Source organism: Mobula birostris, chromosome 31, assembly GCF_030028105.1.
Source record: "Mobula birostris isolate sMobBir1 chromosome 31, sMobBir1.hap1, whole genome shotgun sequence".
NCBI classification, from domain to species: Eukaryota; Metazoa; Chordata; class Chondrichthyes; order Myliobatiformes; family Myliobatidae; genus Mobula; species Mobula birostris.
The window spans coordinates 3,360,555-3,380,433 of NC_092400.1; the positions used below are offsets into that span (position 1 = coordinate 3,360,555).

Sequence of the window (19,879 nt, forward strand, 5' to 3'; positions counted from 1 at the left end):
CCTTTGCCTCACCAACATATTTCCACCCTCTCTTCTGTTTTTAATTTGTGACAGCAAAAAATCCTGCAAATAAATCCTGTATTGTGCTGTAAGTTTTCTATGTTTTCTATGTTTTAAATTTTGAGAAGACTGAAGCTACTGTTAAATTAAAATTTTCATCAAAGTTTTCAATTGTTTTGAACCTAGCATTGTAATCCCACACAATCCACGCACTTTTCCAATTCTGACTTATTAAGCATTGCTGATTTTAATTACTTCATCATTGACAGAGGTTGCTTTGGAATTCACCCCCCAAATCTCTCTTCCTTTCTCTTGAATATTCCTTAGAACACAATTTGTCCATGAACAACTTGTTGTAAAAATAAATTGTTTGATAACGCTCCTGTGACATTCTTTGAGGCATTATACAACGCTGATACTGCATGAATGCAATTTGTTGTAATAATTGTGTGGGATAACAAGCCTGAATTGTTTAGTAGCAGCGATAGTGATTTTGGAAACTGACTCTATCTTCACGCAAAATTATCAATTTGTTTAAGCTTTAACCAGTTCAAAGAAAAGGTATATGAAACTGAAAATTTAAAACATAACATTCCATCTGGTAGTGGTACAAATTCAGCTTGTTTGACCATGCAGTACAATGCAGTAATAAGTGCAGCAAATTTGCTTTATTTAATGCACTCTATAGGCCAGCCTGGAGCATGAGCAGCAGAAACTGGAGCTAAAGAAGCAGGGGAATGAGTTGCAGCTGGCTCTGCAGGAGAAGGAGGCTCAGATCAGAAGTCTGCAAAGTACAAAAACTGCACTGGAAAACCAACTGCAAATGGCCAAGGCAGAATTGGAGGAGACCACAACTGAAGCAGAGGAAGAGATTCAATCCCTGAGGGTTAGTTGTGGGTTTGATGTTTCTTTCTGAATGACTTTTGTGTTGGTTCTTTGTTTTGTGGCTATCTGAAGAAATACAAATTTCAGAGCTGTATATGGATAAATGCTTTGATAATAAATGAACCTTTGAACATAGACACTATGTCGTCTTATCTAAATGAGCATTTAGTTTCAGAAAAAACGCACACAAAATGCTGGAGGAGCTCAGTAGGCCAGGCAGCATCTATGGAAAAAAGTACAGTCGATATTTTGTGACTTGGCACGAAGCATCGTATGTACTTTTTTTCCATAGATGTTGCTTGGCCTGTTAAGTTCCTACAACATGTTATGTGTGTTGCTTGGATTTCCAGCATCTGCAGATTCTCTCATTTGTGATTTAGTTTCAGAATACAGTTTTGGACTATGCTATGCTTTTTTAGGCTCTCAGAGAGCTGTGTAGTGGAAGGGAAAAAAAATAACTTGCCTTCATTTGTGAAGTAACCAAGGAAACAATCAATTTCTGAGCAAATTATTTGCAGACTGCTGTGGGCACGACATGTTATGAAGTGCGTATTATCAAGAGTTGCCTTCAAAAGTACACAATGTCTGAAATTATCACCTGCATTTGAGGAGGATTTTGATTAAATTGCTGCTTTGTCCTAGAAATAGATTGAGTCATCCTTTTTACCTCTGATTTATGCTTTATCATAACGTGAATGCTACCTACAGGCTAGTACCTCGCTAGTCACTGGAATGCAGCAACATATTAGCACATTAAAGGAACATCTAAAATGTCTGCTTCCATCCAATGTATTTAATGCATTTACATAAACAACAGTAGAAAAACAGACTTTTAAATGCATAAATGTTTTGCTTAAACATGTGTTCATTATGTTCTCATTATTGATGGAATTGCTTTTCAATAGTCTACTAACTCATGAGGCCTGCCATGCACCGATGGGAGACTGGTCTCAGGACACCGGTGGCCAGGAATATGGATGAAGGTGCCACCAAAGTACTCGTCTAATTTCAACTGTTTTAACTACTTGAAAGGTGTTGAAGATGTTATACAGTTTTCAACTCTTCCATAGATATGTCATGCCCAACAGTCTTATCCACATTTTCTTGTTATCTATGGGAAGTCCATGATTTCAGCCTTTGCAAATAATGAGTACTGAGTACAATTATTTTGGTATATCTATTTGAAAACTTTGGCCAAAGAATCTGCTCACTTGTACATTGTGATTTTTTGCTCTCTCTCTTTCCTCAGGCACACCGTGATGAAATTCACAACAAGTTTGAAGCCCTCCGAGAAAGTTGCACAGTATGTACTGAGGTCATAAAGCAATTAACTTTGATGAAAGCATTTAAGTTATAAGCAATTAATATTATATTAATTTAATGAATATTAATATTATGAATCTTTAAGGCTAGCTATCCCAGAGAGAGGAATAGATGGAGAAATAGTTAATCTAATTGTGCATTCTTAATGTATCTCTTTTTATAGTGTAAACTCCTCTGTTTTTCTTTACAATCATCCTCAAGAGAAGAAAATTCTATTTTAAATTTGCTGTTATTGTTTTAGAAATATTTTTTTCAATCTGCTGGTTAGATTTGCTCCAGGCTAGATTCAGAACTGGCTATTGGATATCCAGAGGCAAGAAAAGTTCCAAAGCAGATTTATAAAAAAGGGCAAGAACATTGTAATATTCATGTAAAGTGACGAAGTGTAGAATTATTCATTAAAGCAGAAAGAATGGAGTTTTTTTTTTAAGAAGGTAAGCCAGTAAATGTTAGCATTCAGAAGAATTTGTGTACTCAGACACAAAATGTTACCTCTTAGACATTTCAACCCAGTCCCTGGGTACATCCTGCCCCACTGGCAGAATTGATCCACCAAAGATAGCAGTGACATACAGGGGAGAAGGAGTATCTCTGGGAGTCCTCAACATTGAATTCAGATGTTGTAAGGTCATCTCATGGTATCAGATCAAACATGTGTAAGGAAACCTCCAAGCAACACACAGAAAATACTGGTGGAACTCAGCAGGCCATGCAGTGTTAATGGAAAAGAGTGAACAGTCAATGTTTTGGGCCAAGACCCTTTGTCAGGAGTCCTGATTTTACTCTTTTCTGTAGATGCTGTTTGACCTGCTGAATTCCTCCAGCATTTTGTGTGTGTTGCTTGGATTTCCAGCACCTGCAGATTTTCTCTTGTTTGTAAAAGGAAACCTCGTCCTGATTACCACTTCAGATGAAGAATCATTATTCATGTATTTGGGAGAAACACTGAAATCATATTCTAGGGTTGTAACTTCACCATGAGTGGCCAGGTAACACCACCTCCTGAAGAGCATTGTTGAGCAACACGAGGGATAAAGTGATGTTAACATCTCGTTATCAAACTGTCTATTGTTTGCCTATGAAAGCACAACTGAAAGTCGCCACATGATGTAACTTTTATTTAGGCTGAATTTTTCTTTCAAAATGTGGCCTAATTTAGAATTAGCAAAGTAAATAGAGGTGGCAAAACAAGGATAACTGTTATCAAAAAGTTTTCAGATTTCTGGAACCGATACCCAGATTTAAAGTGAGACGTGTTTGTCTTGAGATCTTTGGTAAACACTGTCTCTTCCCACAAAAGTTGAATAATATCTGTAGCAGTTGATGATCCGAAGGTCTTTAATTCATTAGACTGGAAGTCATTGAAACCTGTGACTTTGCTGGCTTTTGCATTTTTCACATCATTTTATGTATATACTCAGTAGTCACTTTATTAGGTACAACTGTATACCTACTCGTTAATGCAAACATCTAATCAGACAATCATGTGGCAGCATCGCAATGCATAAAAGCATGCGGACATGCTCAAGCTGATTTGGCCTGTTGAATACCAAGCGGATGTTGGCAAATAGATTATCGATGAGTAAATGCTGTTTGTGGCACTCTTCATGATACCTTCTGTTGTCTTGATGATTGAGAGCAGTCTGATGGGACAGTAATTATTAGTGGATTAATCCAGCATTTTGTAGATACGTACCTGCACAATTAGAACAGTACTCCATCTCAAATGTTCCAAATGTAGCCAGGCCCTATTTCCTTTCCCTATTATGTGTGCTCAGGCTTTTTTGAAACCATGTCGGGAGAATCGAATTGTATGGCTACATAGGTGGCATGGGCCTTAAAATGAAGCTGAGAGGGATTACCTGCTCAGAACTTCCGGTTGAACTTTCTAGCAAAGTCTTTAGTCTTGGCTTTGGCCATCACCGGTTGTCACTGAGAGCGTATATTCAGGTACTGCATGCAACCAAGATTTGGACTTTGTGTTCCTGTTGCCTTTGGATAGGTTATTTCTGACCTGGAGGAACAGTTAAACCAGCTGAGTCAGGAAAATGCAGAGCTCAACAGCCAAAACTACTTCCTGACCAAGCAGGTAGAGGAATTAACGTGCATCGGAGACGAACGAGCCCAACTTCGTCAGGAAATGGGGAGAATGCGTCAGGAACTATCTGACCAAGAGCTTCAGCTCAGTAACCAAAAACAGGTTAGTACTATTCTGCAAGTGAAGAGTTGACCTCAAAGTGGCCTTACAATCATCTAATTGTTCACACTGTCCACTGAAAGATTTTTTAAAAGTTTATAAAATATTTTTCAATAACAATCCCAGAGCTCTTCTGCATTTATGAAATGGTAACAGAGCAAATGGAGACATTTATGAATTTGGACACAGTAGCGCAACACTTACAACTTGGAACATTCTGGAGTTGGGAATTTTGTTCTGACAAAGCCTGTAAGGAGTCTGTATGTTCTCCCTGTGATACGCATGGATTTCCTCTGGCTACTCGGTTTCCTCCCACATTCCAATATGACGTACCAGTTAGTAGGTTAATTGGTCATTATAAATTGTCCTGTGACTAGACTAATGTTTAATAGGTGGGCGATGTGGCTTGTGCCAGAAGGGCTTGTTCCTCTGAATAAAATAAAATAAATAACCTTTTCCGTGCCAATCTAGTTTTATTTTGTGATGTATTAACAGGACTGACAACTATCATTGAAGAGTAAGAATTACTGGTATTGAAATACTTCAATGGAGATATATCTTGAAATTTTAGGTGTGGAATAATTCTGGACCCTGCATTTCCTTTTACCTACCTGATTTGAACAGAGATCTTAATTGTGTGTTTTGTAAATTGTTCCAATTTCAGACAATAGAGACTTTAAAGACAACTTGCTCAATGCTAGAAGAGCAAGTGATGGACCTGGAGACACTGAATGATGAACTCCTAGAAAAAGAACGCCAGTGGGAAAATTGGAGATCAGAGTTTGAAGAAGAGAAAGCACAACTTGAGCGGCGGATCCAAGAAATGAAGAGGCTGCTGGACATAGAAAAGCAGGCCAGGTACTGTACTACAGGAACAACATGCTGACTGTTAGTGCAGCTTATTGTGTGACTGAGCACTAAAATGGTAAGTGAACATATTGGCATAGTACTAAGGAACCAGTACTAGATTAATATTAACCAATACATTAGATGCTGCAGTAATTTTCATTTGTCATAACCATGTTAGCTTACAGTACATAAATGGGCTTCATGTCACATCATACTATTCATGGGTGTCAACGTGGATCAGATTACCTTCTACCCTGACAAGACGGATCAGACAAAGCAGAACAAATCAGCAAAGTGTTGAGATGTCAGTTACATTACTACCAAGCAGCACTTACCTGTTCACCAACATTCACTTGAGTTCCACTCAGTTCTTTGAGGCTCCTTGTAGTCTTAGGCCAAACATGGAAAAGAAGAAGTGGACTGATGAGGAGAGAGAGAAAGACTGAGACATTGATGTAGAATTTGGTAAGGGGAAGTCTCCACTGACTTGTGACATACTTGGTACAAACGTAAAGCTTATGGCGGATGGAAACAAAACGTCTCTGATCCATGACTTTGTGCAGGAGTTTCTCAGGACAATGCCCTGGGTGCAGTCACCTTCATTAGTGACCCTCCCTCCATCATAAGACTAGAAGACTATGTTCACTGATAATTGCAAGAATTCCACGTGCATCTGTTCATGTAGTCGAACAGTTTCTGATGACATTTGGGTTTGAACTGAAAATTGACAATAACTAATAATCATGTTACACAAATACCAGCTGCTAACCATCTCGACCGAAAGAGAGCCTAACCTGCTCCTCTTGCCTTTCAATATCACTCCTATCACTAAATCCACCATCACTATTGACCTCAAGCGTAACTGGATGAGCCATTATAACTTTGAGTACAAGAGTAGTTCAGAGTTAAATAATTTGTTTGTGTGACTTGCATCCTGATTCCCCAAAAGCCTTTCCATTTTCTGCAAAGCAAGGAGTGAGTGTGATGGTATGTTTTCCACTCACCTGCAAGAGGTACAGCTCAGACAAGATGTCAGACTGGTGCATAAATGGCACAGCAACACATCCATTTACCTGTGGCACACTCAGCTGTGGTTTGTACCTTCTACAATATGCTTTGCAGAAACTTGTTAAGTCTTTAGTTGCAACTTCAACTTCTGCAAGCTGTAAAAATAGGCACAGGATACACATGAGGACATTACCACCTGTTCTTTTTTTTAACTTTCATATCATCCTGACTTGGAAATAGATTACTGTTCCTTCGTTGCAATCAGGTAAAAAGCTTTGCACTTCCTACATAGCTTTACCCCACGGATTGCTTTCTTTAGGGAAAATGCAATGGGCATCTGCAAAACAGCAGCCTTTAACCTGGTGTTGGGAGTACTGTTAAAATAATGATCATGAAAAATATGTATTAGAGATATGCAGTAAAATTACAATTGCTTAGACTCCTTCTAAACCCACAAACTCCTCTGCCAATAACTGCAAAGCTTCAGGCCATAGGAATACCATCCACACAGATATTCCTCCAAATTGCTCACTGCTTCATATGAAAATATATTGCAGGGACCAAATTTTGACACTCCCTCCCCAACAACATTATGCAAACTTCTTCATCAGAGGAGCTGCAATAGTGCAGAAGGTGGTTCATCATCTCTTTCTAGAGAGCAATTATTGGTAGGCAACGAATGTTGGCTTTATCAGCACGCCCAGAAACTGAAAACTTGATTTAAAATCTGCTGGCCTTGACAATGACATCTGAATCTCATGAATGAATCAACTGATGTTTTTCAATTCAATAAATGCAAAGACAATCATTTACTATCATTATTTCCAAGCCAAATTTGTTAGACTGTTAGAAATAGACTACATCATCTTTAGTCGTGATTCATAAATCTCTGCTCATGTGTGAAGTTACATAAAGGTCACTGTTACTATGACAGTTGCTATTGAATGCTGAATTACAACTTTTGGAACTGAAAGCTTAAAATAATAAATACGTTTATCCTCTAGGATGCCACCTATCTGTAAAACAATCCACTCATTCCCCTGCCGCTGATCTCTTCCCATTGTCTGGTACTCAAAACCAGAATCCAGTAGGTTCCAGACACAGGCAGACAGCAAGGAGTGGATAGGATAAAAGGTTTGAGCCTTGCCTGGTGAACATGTATTTCTGCCAGATAACCAGAATGACTGGATAGAACAGAAGTAAAGTAACAGTTTGTGGATACACAGACCCATTCTGTGGGCTGGGTCTGACTAATGAGCTGTATGGTGCACAACAAGTCTCTTGTCCATTTGGTCTGTCTTAAGTGTATTAATCACCACGCTTCTCTGTATTAAATTTCAGCCACCATATTGCGTCTAATCTTCTGGCCTATTGACATCCTTTGCATTCCATTACAGTTCCCCTCATTAGTATATAGTATATGACCACACCTCTTTTTAATGGGTTATTTTCCTTTAATTTCATAGAATGCGTGCAGAGCAGCGTGGCAATGAATCCCGCCAGGCTGTGGAACAAGCTGTGAAGGAGCACAAGTCAGAGATCATATCATTACAAAATTGTTTAAAAGAGCAGAAACTGAAGGCGGAAAGCCTTTCTGATACGGTAGGTGTGTGGCAAAAAAATTCATTTGGGTTTATTGCGGAATTTTTAAAGCTTTGACATATATATACTCTCTCACTCTCACACTCTCTCACACACACACACACACACACACACACACACACACACACGCCTGGTTGCTTCATGTCTAATGATCTACCCTGTGGTATATCTGTGTCAGTTGTTCTGGACTTTTCAAGGATCAACTTTATTTGCCTTATACATTTACATGTATTAAATATATGAATAATATATATTGAAGTTTGAACAACCAAAAGACCCAACCACTAACAACAATCAACACCTACTCATGTCCACACTGCACCAGGATATGTGGATCCCAGATCAGCCTCTATAGCCACCTGAGGACCCCCAACACTGGACAATCTGTTCGGACAGGGTTCCCAAACTGGGGCCCATGGACCCCATGCTTCATGGTATTGGTCCATGACATGTAAGAGATTGGGAGTGCCTACCTGAGGAGAAGGCCTTTCGTTATACTTGACTCGAATAATTGTGCTACTACATGTATTAGGAAATTGCTTAGGTGTGTTGGTACTACGTGCAGCAAAAAAAACGACACCATTCAACAATTTTACAGAATGAAGAATTATATAACAATAAACTGAGAAGTACAGGTATATAAATATCAGCATGTATTTACAGTGAAAACAGCATGTTAAAAATGATTTAAAATGTTCCAATGCAATGACTGAGGTAATAGATAGAGGGGATAGCACATACCGAACTTCTAGCTTTTCAGGTGATTATGGTTCGTATAATCCTTCCTACATATCATAGCAACACCAGACCATGGAAGAAACCTTACTTTGATTAGTGATAGTCAGCATGGCATTGTGAGGGACACATCATGCCTCACAATTGAATCCTAATTGAATTATTTGAGGGTGTAACAAGGCGCATTGAAGAAGGTAGAGCCGTGGATGTGATATACGATTTTAGTAAGTCGTTTTATCAGGTTTCCAATGGTAGACTCATTCAGAAAGACAAGCAGGGAATCTGGGGAAACTTGGCTGTATGGATATAGAATTGGCTCGGGAACAGAAGGCAGAGGTGATGGTAGATGGAAAGATGGAGATTGGTGACTAGTGGTTTACTGCAGGGCTATGTTCTGGGACCCCCTGCTCTTTGTGATTTTTATAAATGACTTGGGTGAGGAAGTGGAAGGGTGAGTTAGTAAGTCTGCAGATGACACAAAGATTGGTGGAGTTGTGGATAGTGTGGAGGGTTGTTGTGGGACATTGACAGGATGCAGAGCTGGTCTGAGAAATGGCAGTGTGGAGGAACAGAAAGATCTTGGAGTATACATCCATAGATTCCTCAAAGTTATTGCACAAGTTTTAAGAAGGTGTATGTTGTGTTGGCCTTCATTAGTTGGGGGATTGAGTTCAAGAGCCGTTGCAGCTCCAGAAAACCTGTGTTAGATAATAGTTATAATAGTGTGTTCAATTCTGGTTACCTCGTTATTGGAAGGATGCGGAAGCTTTAGAGAATGTGCAGAGGAGATTTACCAGGATGCTATCTAGATTAGAGGGCATGTCTTATGAATATAAGTTGCTCAAGCTAAGGTTTTTCTCTTTGGAGTGAAGGAGGATGAGAGGTGACTTCATAGAGATGTACAAGATACCAAGTGGCATAGATAGAGTGGATAACCAGAAACATTTTTCCAGGGCAGAAATGACTAATACAAGAGGACATAATTTTAATATGGTTGAAAGAAACTATAGGGGGATGTCAGAGGTAAGTTTTTTTTTCACACAGAGAGAGGTGAATGCATAGAATGCCCTGCCAGGGCTGGTGGTAGAGGCAGATCATTAGGGGCATTTAAGATATTCTTAGATAGGCACATGATGATAGAGAAATGGAAGGTTATGCAGAAGAGAAGGGTTACATTTATCTTAGAGTAGTTAAAAGATCAGCTCAACATTGTGGACTGTTTTGTACTGTTCTCTGGTGTTCTACTGTATGTTCTGTCATAGCAAATGCAATCATTACCACCACAGCCATTTGTTTTAGAACCCTAGGATGTGAGCTGTTATGTTCAGTGGATTTATTAGCCTTTAATTCCTTTATCTCTCATGAAAATTAATTTTAATCCTTCTCTTTCTTTTGCCATTTCTCTCTATCTTTAAAAAGCTTGAAGAAAAAAGTTCAAAGTAAAATTTATTATCAGAGTACATACATGTCACCACATACAACCCTGAGATTCTTTTCCTGTGGTCATACTTAGCAAATCTATAGGACAGTAACAGTAAACTGTAAATATTAGGAACTGTAAACTGTAGACAAACTGTACCAATGCAGATATAAATAAATAGCAATACATAACAAGTATGAAGTAACAATATGACAGAGTCCTTAAATGAGTGTTGCTCTCCACTTTTGTTCAAGAGCCTGATGTTGAGGGGTAGTAACTGGCCCTGAACCTGGTCGTGCGAGTCCTGAAGAATATTGATTTACTGTGTCTGCTCTACCATTTTTATTCCTTTTGATTATTTTTTGCTTGTGCTTCTAAAGGACAACATTTAATTTTAGTAATCTTTTTCTCCTCGTATGCAGTCTTTGAATCATAGCATCAACCAGATGTAGCACAGGTGGAGGCCCTTTGGTTTTATCAGTCCGTGCCATCTGTCAACCACCCATCTTACATTAATCCCATTTTTTGTTCCACCCACATTCTCATCAGCTCCTATCACTCACCTATACACCAGGGGCAATTTGCAATGGCCAATTACCCTTCTAATCTGCACATCTTTGAGATTGGAAGGAATCTGAAGAACCCAGAGATCCCAGACAAAATGTGCCAACCCCACACAGGCAGTACAGGAGCTCAATTCCAAATCCAAATCCAAATCTCTGGCCTGGGGAGACAACTCTACCAACTGTGCCCTTGTGCCTCCAAGCTCATTTTCTTTAACATGTTGATAGTCATGCAATCCCATTAAGGCAAGGTTCTGAATGAGTACCTTATATCTGAATTTACCAAGGAGAAAGACGTGGACAATAGGAAGATCAGTGCCAAGAGTATTAATATGGTAGGGCATTTCAAAGTAAAGGAGGAGGTAGCGTTGGGTCTCTTAAAGAGGATTGAGGTGAATAAGTCCCAGGGCCTGATGGGATATACCCAAGGTTATTGAGAGAGGCAAGTGAAAAGATTGCTGAGGCCTTGACCAATATCTCTGTGGCCTCGTTATCCAGAACCGAGGACCAGAAGGACTGGGGAGTAGCTAATGCTGCTCCATTATTCAAGAAGGAAACCAGGGATAATCTTGGAAACTATATATAGACCAATGAGAAAGGATCTCGTGCTTTCCCACCATATATGATGAACAAACTCTTCTTGGGCTTCCAGCCGGGTACAGGTCTCAATTTTAACTGACGTTTTGATGACAAACACTGCCATCTTCATCAGGGATGAGGCAAGTACAGTCCAGTGGTATATATATCCTATTGTCTGTCCCCCCGATTGATTAGTCCTCATCCAATTAGGTTTCTGCTGTCCCACCTTGTTTACAATCGAATTCCAGTTCTTACTTAGAGTGAGACCTTCGTATTTGTTAAAATTCTTTACCTCATTTTATTTCAATGGTTTCCTTTACCAAGTGGTCCCAAAAGCCATTGGTGCAGCACAGTAGTTTTGTGCTGTCACAGACAATCCTATGGCCATTGTAAATACAATGTTCCGCTTCCACCGGGTAACCCAAATGGATACGTCTCCTCTACTCCTCGATGCAGGTTTCCTCCGTATGCCCCATCTGGCCAATTTACACTGCTCCACATTAACAGGGAACTCTGTAAACACCAGCCATCCTGAGTCCCAGGTCATCTTTGACCCGCAGAAGCTGTGATTTGACCTTCCTTATGGATTTGTAGATGGTATTAATCCAGTATGTCTTCAGGATCCTGGCAATCCTTCCAGAAACTCTGGAAATACAGGGAAGACCGGCAGTAGTGATGGGTTCCTCCTCATTGCTAGGTTTCCTGGTTTTTCCATCGGCCCTTTTAAGGGCTTGATTGATTTCCTTCATTTTGCAGCCATTCTGTAGGACTGTTGTGCACAATCATCTTATTTCCTCGGGGAAATTCTCTGGGTCTGAAATAGTTTTTGCACAGTTAATCAAAGTAGAAAGAACCGCTCTAAATTGGGAGGCATGATGGTGGCTGTTACTGTTGAGCTGCACGTCCGTGTGAGTGGGTTTCCGACAGACGGCATATCCGATGCTACTGTCCAGTTTCCATCGTATTAGAATGTCCAGGAAAGGAGACAATCATTCTTCTCCTTCTCCATCTCCATCATTGATTGAATGTTTGGATGTATGCTGTTCAGGTGGTGGTGGAACTGGCCTGGAGTCCATGAGGCCACACTACGTAAGTGTCATCGATGTATCTGAACAAGCATTTGGGGCATAACGGTGATGAACTCGGCACCATCTCCTCAAACTTCTCCATGTAGAAATTAGCAATACCCAGCAACAAGTATAATCCCATGGCCACTCCATCTGTCTGTTTATAGTAGTTCCCCTTATAGAGGAAGTACGTCGATGTAAGGGTGTGTTCAAAAAGGTCACTGGTACCGTTATCAAACCCTGCCTGCAGGAGGACCAAGCTGTCCTTAATAGGAACTCTTTTTAACCATGTCAAAACTGACCATTATGTCCTCCGGGGTCAGCTGGATGTTGGTTATCGGTTTTACGAAGTTGGTCAATTCATGATGTGATGCTCACAGCCCTCAACAAAGGGAGACAGCATGTTTCTTCAGATACATCAGTGACGCCTTCGTAGTGTGGCCTCATAGACTGATTGGATGAGGCCTAACCAATCAGGAGGGATGGACGACGGGGATATATATATCATTGGACTAGACATGCCTCGGCATCATCTCTGATGAAGATGGAAGAGTTTATCATCGAAATGTCAGTTAAAATCAATACTTGTACCTGGCTGGAAGCCCGAGAAGAGTTTTTTTGGACAGACCAATGAGTCTCACATCAGTGGTAGAGAAGTTACTAGAGAGAATTTTTAGGGATAGGATTTATGAGTATTTGGAAAACTATGACCTAATTAGGGAGAGACAGCTTAGCTCTGTGTGGGGCAAGTTGTGTCTTACCGACTTGTAAGACTCTGTGTTGATTCCTAATGATGGAACATGAACCTGTGGTGGACTCCTTTATTCCACGCAGATTAAAACATCAAACAAGATTAAAATCATCAAAGATGAGAGCAGAAAATGAACAGTGTTCAGCACTGTGTGCCTACACTTGATCAGTCTCTCTTGCTACTGCTGGTTGGCAGAAGGTGCAGGAATCTTGATTCCCATGTCATCGGGTTCGGGAGAGATGTGAGGGCAAATATTTTTACAGAGAGATTGGTGGGTGCCTGAAGTGCATTGCCTGGGTGGTGGTAGAGGCAGATATATGAGAGACTTTTAAGATACATTTAGATAGGCCCATAGGGGAAATGTAAGAATATGAACATTGTATAGAAAGAGGGGATTAATTTAGTTGGTCATTGGATTACTAACTTATTTGGTTTGGCACAACATTGTGGACCAAAGTGGCTGATCCTCTGCTTTACTGTTCTACGTTCTATGTTACATTCCTTGCTTGTTTCTGTCTTACATTGATTCTTTATTGATTTTTCATTTGCTCTGTTTTAAAAATTCTCACATTCTCAGGTTTACCATTGTGTTTTGTATATGATGTAAGAGAAAATTCTGAGTTCTTGGGAGCTCGCTTCGAATGGGAAAAGAGTAATGGCATGTTTTAGATAAATGCAAAGATAGAATTGGTGGAAGATAAAACAGCGTTAATGAAAATCACCAAGTACTTTGTCAGAATTTTAGCTTGTTGATTGGTGAAAGCAATGACTACTGATCCATGGTGGAGCCATAGCATAGATATTGGTGTACGAATATTTAAAAATTCTTTTGATGTCTGAAGCTGCAATCTGCAGGTCATGACAGGAACAGTTTTTAATATTCTTTGTGCCTTTATCAAAACAGAAACTGATTCACTGACTACTCAAGTACCACCTCTTTAGATATCAATTATCAGAGTATAATATTTAATCATGCAATACTTTGAACAAAATCAAGAATGTGGTGATTTAGGAAAATTGCAAGTTAAAATAAGCAAGAATTATAGTGGTGTTCTTTATTCCATCCTTTCACCACGATTTCCTTTATTCCAGAGAATTGCCAATGTATGCAGATGCTAATAGTTGGGAGGCAAACTTCTGCTAATATTGCAAGTGGTTATCCTTGTATGCACTCCTTTGGTTAAAAATATTGGGCTATTATTTCCAGTAATAGCTAAAAACTGTAAGCATAAAAACCTCATGTCATCACAGTAGAGAATGATACCTTGAACTGGAGTAAGGGAAGAAATAATCAACTGCATTAGGATGTTTGGGTTTATGGTACAAATTAAAAGATTCTGGAAGTTATCACATAACTCATGCAGAGGTATCATCTAATCATGTAGTGCAAGGTGTCACTCTGTTAAAGAAAAATAAGATTTCACAGTTGAAATAATTTGAGCAAATCTGTCCAAATCCAGAACAGAGGCATTACCCAGTTACTGACTGAAAAATGTTGTGTTCTATTTTGGTCTATTTTGGTTCTATTTTGACCCTCTGCAATTCTTTTCTACATCTGTAAGTAGAATTATAGATGCATCGTAGAAAGCATTCTTCTAGGGTGCATCACAACCTTGTATGGAAGTTGTCCTGTCCAAGACCGAAAGAAGCTGCAGAAGATCGTGAACACGGTGCAGCACATCACACAAACCAATCTACCGTCCGTGGACTCACTTTACACCACACGCTGTCGGAGCAGTGCTGCCAGATAATCAAGAACACGACCCACCCAGCCAACACACTTTTCATCCCTCTTCCCTCCGGGAGAAGGCTCAGGAGCTTGAAGACTCATACGGCCAGATTTGGGAACAGCTTCCTTCCAACTGTGATAAGACTGCTGAACGGATCCTGACCCGGATCTGGGCCATACCCTCCAAATATCCGGACCTGCCTCTCGGTTTTTTTGCACTATCTTACTTTCTATTTTTCTATTTTCTATTTATGATTTATAATTTAAATTTTTAATATTGACTAATTTTTACTATTTTTAATATTTAATATTTGTAATCAAGGGAGTGGGAAGTGCAGAATCAAATATTGCTGTGATGATTGTATGTTCTAGTACCAATTGCTTGGCGACAATAAGGTATAAAGAATTACATTCGCACTTTTTATATGTAAGATTTAACTTTTAAAGTGAAGGCTACACTTGTAATGTTGCAAGTTGTTTTCATTTTTCTGTATTTGTAGTGTAGAATTTGGGATCATTATAAATGTTCTGCCAAATTTATTATATTTGGATGTTTTTCCTTTGTTACATCTAGTATTTGAAATAAATGCAGTCGGTAAGGAAATTGAACATTGCATCATGCTGCCCTTTGTAACTATTGTAAGTTAGAACAAAGGTTTATGAAATGTATAATTGGATAGTAAATAATGTGGACTGGAATTAAATAAGATTGTTTAAGTAATCATTCAACCTACAGATATCCTATTTTTACAGAATTTATATTAATTAATATTGAAATGAAAACTCCAATAACTCCAGGATCTTTGGCACGATACTACTCTGGCATATTCTCTGGACTATTGGATTTTGTTTCTATTAATATCCAAACACATTATAATGCAATTTTTTTGATTTTACACAATGCTATGATAAACTTCTCTGTGGGCCCCTGTGAGTTCAAAGTGAATGCAGCAAACCTCACCTGATGAGCTAGATGCCTAACAATCAGGATTCTGAATAGTCAAAAAGTGGCTTATCAGAGCTTTATTGTATGTGAAATGTATAGTGCCGAATCAGGACATTCATCCTGACTGGTCCATGTCAGTGTAGATGTTTCAGTTGAGGAGATAAGCAGGAAAAATTAATATATAGTTTAGTTTGTGTAATAATTATGTGATCATATTTCAGTCTGCCCTTCTCATCTGCTATCCATGCCACTGGGTAGGCAGTTGCAAGATGTGATCCCATACAATTGAATGATTTTTATTTTTTTTAAGCAGTGTGTTTTATTTCAAGATATTTTACATAGTGAGTTACCTGATATTTACTGTGAAAATTGTACCTTTACGAACAGCAACAAGAAGTTTCATATTTTGGTTAAGTGCGAATTGGATTGACTTAAGAAACCAATTACACTAGACTAAAAATATTCTGCTTCCTGAATACTTTTGGGTGTATCTTATGGATTTTAGGCTGCTGATCATGAAAATCATCATGAAATTTCCCTATCACGCACCATTATTTTTGAACTTCACTATATTTGTTATTTCAATTCATAATTCAAGTAATTCAAAATGTTGCCCACACTAGCTAAAAAAATTTCTATCTTGTCTAGGAATGCCTGGGCATGCTTAGGCAGGGCAGATGCTGCATATCTGGACAGGTTCTAGAAAGTGTTATGTACCCCTAGGGTTCCTTTTGCTGTGGACTGTCACTTTAAGGCACAAGAGAGAACTGAGACTAACTTTTGGGATTTCTGCTGAGAGAGAGAGAGGTGGAGTTATTTGATGGACAATCGATGTTATGGGTTCTCTGCAGTGTGTTTACTTTTTACAAGGACACTGACTACTGCTGTCAGCTTCTGGGTTGCCATGGAAAGAGAGAGAGAGAGAGAGCAATGAGCAGCTCGTGAGTTGTCATGGTAACCGAGGGTGGCATTATGTGATGGACAACTGGTGTTCAGCATGCAGAGATAAATACAAGGTCAGCTGGTTGTTAGACACACCAGAGACACGGAAGACACTGACACTGGTTGAGCTTTGTGTGCCCACGACAAAGGTGGGGTTTTTGCTCACAGTGTGGACAAAGGGGTGACCGGTGGAAAGCTATCGGTGTGCTTAACCCTCGCCTGGGTTGATAGCTTTACCACGTGAAAACGGCATTCTCTTTTGTTGTGGTCACATTCGGTGACTTTTAAAAGGATTTCGGAGGACAACGAAGATTCGACGGCATCAACTTACCTGAAGAACTAAACTCCAACACTACTCAACTAAATACCACGAACTGTACCGATTCCCTTTACCCATCATCTTAAGACTGTATTCATTTACCTCCTAAGCTTGAAGAAGCTTGGCTTTTATATATTTCCACACTTATATATAATCTTTGCTAACCTGTTTGATATATCTAAATTTATATTACTGTATTGCGTAGTTACTAATAAACGAGCTTTAGAAAGTAGCAATACCAGATTCCAGGTGTTCTTCCACTTCTGCTGGTTCTTTAACCCATTACAGGTTACGTAACAAAAGGCTATAAATTTCTGTGAAGGATTTTGATGTTTGACACAGATGTTTCCCAGAATAACTGCTGCCAAGATTAAGGAAGGCATTTTTGTTGATCCGCAAATCAAATAGGTCTTCAACGACAGGCAATTTGAAGAACATCTCGCGGGGCTGGAGAAAATCACATGGAAGACACGTTCTTGAAAATTTTCTTGGCAACTACAGAGCACCAAGTTACATGCAGCTAGTGGACAATATGCACTAAAGATTCTTTGGCAAAATGTCACTAAAGATACATTTTCTGCAATCCCATTTAGACTTCTTCCCCTCAAATCTTTGTGCTATCAGTGATGAGCATGGTGAAAGGTTTCACCAGGACATTGTGGTCATGGAGAAATTGTATCAGGGCAACTGGAACCCATCAATGCTGGCTGATTATTGTTGTACATTTAAGAGAGAAGCTTCAGACATCTGAGTACAAACAAAAATCATCAACAAAACGTTTTTAGTTTAGTTGAACTACTGCAAAGTGTCAGCACCATTATGCAATTAAATGCATTATATTCAATACAAGTTAATTTCTTGTTTCTCCAAATTCCTACATGATACAAGCAGTCTGAAATTATACTTGAGTTCAGCTTCAAGCAGTGTATCATAAACAAAAAATTCTGAGAAAGGAACATTTTCCTAGTCTGGCCTCTACCCTTTGACCTGTTTGGCGGAAAAAAACGTTATAAACCAGTGTCATATAACTGTTATAAACCAGTGTTCATAATGCACAAAACACGAAACAATTTAGTAAAAGAATTTTAAAAATGTTTGCTTCATTAAAATTCTTTCAAACTGTAGTATATGAAAAGAAATAATTTTGCAAAGTAAAAGGAAAACAAAGATGTAAATACTTACCCAGAATCCTTTCAAGAATTTAAATGCATGCTTTCTGTTACTTAATGATAAACAATTGCATATTAATTGCTATCTTGCAGGGCAGCAAATGTCTAGTGGATCAGCAAATAAAATTATAAATCCTATATGCTTTTGTAAAAATAGTTGCTCAAAAGCCAATGATTGTAAATGCTGCATATCTGAAATGTAAATGGAAAATGAAAGTCATCAACCCAAGACTTTAACTCTTTCTCTCTTTATGGGTCTCTCTAATACTGTTGTATTTCTCTATATAATAACAATAGCTTAATCTGAAAATACTTCATTGGCACTGTGGAATTTTAGAATGCCATAAAGTCATGAAAAGAGCTTAATTGGGAGCCATTCCCCATATTTTCAAAATGTTATTTTGCTTGCGATACAAGATTATTCATTTAATTTGCTACATCATAAAAGTGCACTACTGTACAAATTACTTGTATCAGCTGCTTGTTTATTTTCACTGCAGCTGAGTGACCTGGAAAAGAAGCATGCCATGCTGGAAATGAATGCACGTGGCCTTCAGCAGAAACTGGAGACAGAGCGAGAACTAAAACACAGACTAATTGAAGAGGTAAACAAAAGTTAGAGATTATTCCTTGAAAAACTAAACATTAAGGTAAATACTTGGATTAAAATTGGTTAGAATTTGGTTTTGTTCTTTTGTGTAAATTACCAGGTTCTATGTTGAAGTTAATGTTATTGACAATTGTCATGAAACTATCATGAGATTGTAACAATTGATTGGTTAATTAATACTTTTCAGGAAGGAAATCTTACCAGTCTGGACTAGTTGTGACTAACAAATCTTGTTGAATACAATGCGCTTGATTCCTGTCTCTGAAATGGGATAAGAAGCCTCTCTATTTAAAGGACAATGAATCCTAGCCTTGTTAGTGATGTAAACAGCTGTTTTACAAAATAGAATTGGGTCTGATGAACCCAGAATATATATCATCATTAACAATTCCATGTTAAAAAGTGATTTATAAGTCAAATAATGAACAAAGTGAGGAACTCTCTTCCTGATAAAGAATGGTGATAATTTGTTGTGCACTACTTAGTTAAACAGAAATTTAGCACTTTGACAATTTTGCTTGTTTTTAATCCCTGGTGTTGTGAATACTAAATTAGACTATAACTGACTAAAGTTTTTTTTTTGTCCGTTCTTTCTGTCCCTAAATTTGCACGTTCTCTGCTCCTTGTGATTTTTCGCTTGACTCAGCAAACTAAGCTACAGCAGCAGTTGGACATGCACAAGACACACATCTTCCGTTTGACTCAAGGACTGCAGGAAGCCTTGGATCAGGCTGATCTATTAAAAACAGAGCAGAGTGATTTGGAGTATCAGATTGCAAACATGCAGGTGAGCAATAAATGCAAAGAAAATCAAATTCAGCTATCATATTACTTGTAAATTCTGATCATCTGCAATCTTTGATCTGGTAACCTGCTTCAATGACTATCATCCAGTAGCATTTACATCCATGATAATGAATTGTTGGTGATGAAACTTAACTTCTACCTGAGGAAGGACTTGGATCCGTTCAAATTTGCCTACCGTCACAACAGGTCAACAGCAGATGCCATTTCATTGGCTCCTCACTCAGCCCTGAACCTGGACAATAAAGATACCTACATAAGGTTGCATTCAACACTAACAATCCCTCAAAACTAATCAATAAGCTCCAAAACCTAGTCCTCAATACCTCCTTGTGCAAGTGGATCATCGATTTCCTCACTTGCAGACCCCAGTCAGTTCAG

General features: G+C 38.7%; 1 protein-coding gene across 2 annotated transcripts in view; it reads left to right on the forward strand.

The window, feature by feature from the left end:
* cita (citron rho-interacting serine/threonine kinase a) overlaps positions 1 to 19,879 on the forward strand; it is a 225,379-nt gene that overhangs the window by 144,948 nt on the left and 60,552 nt on the right. For both annotated transcript variants that reach the window (XM_072247918.1, XM_072247919.1), the window contains exons 23-29: positions 689 to 886; positions 2,135 to 2,188; positions 4,211 to 4,408; positions 5,070 to 5,263; positions 7,729 to 7,864; positions 18,585 to 18,689; positions 19,341 to 19,481. In XM_072247918.1, the coding sequence (XP_072104019.1) occupies positions 689 to 886; positions 2,135 to 2,188; positions 4,211 to 4,408; positions 5,070 to 5,263; positions 7,729 to 7,864; positions 18,585 to 18,689; positions 19,341 to 19,481 (1,026 nt within the window). The remainder of the gene's footprint in view (positions 1 to 688; positions 887 to 2,134; positions 2,189 to 4,210; positions 4,409 to 5,069; positions 5,264 to 7,728; positions 7,865 to 18,584; positions 18,690 to 19,340; positions 19,482 to 19,879) is intronic.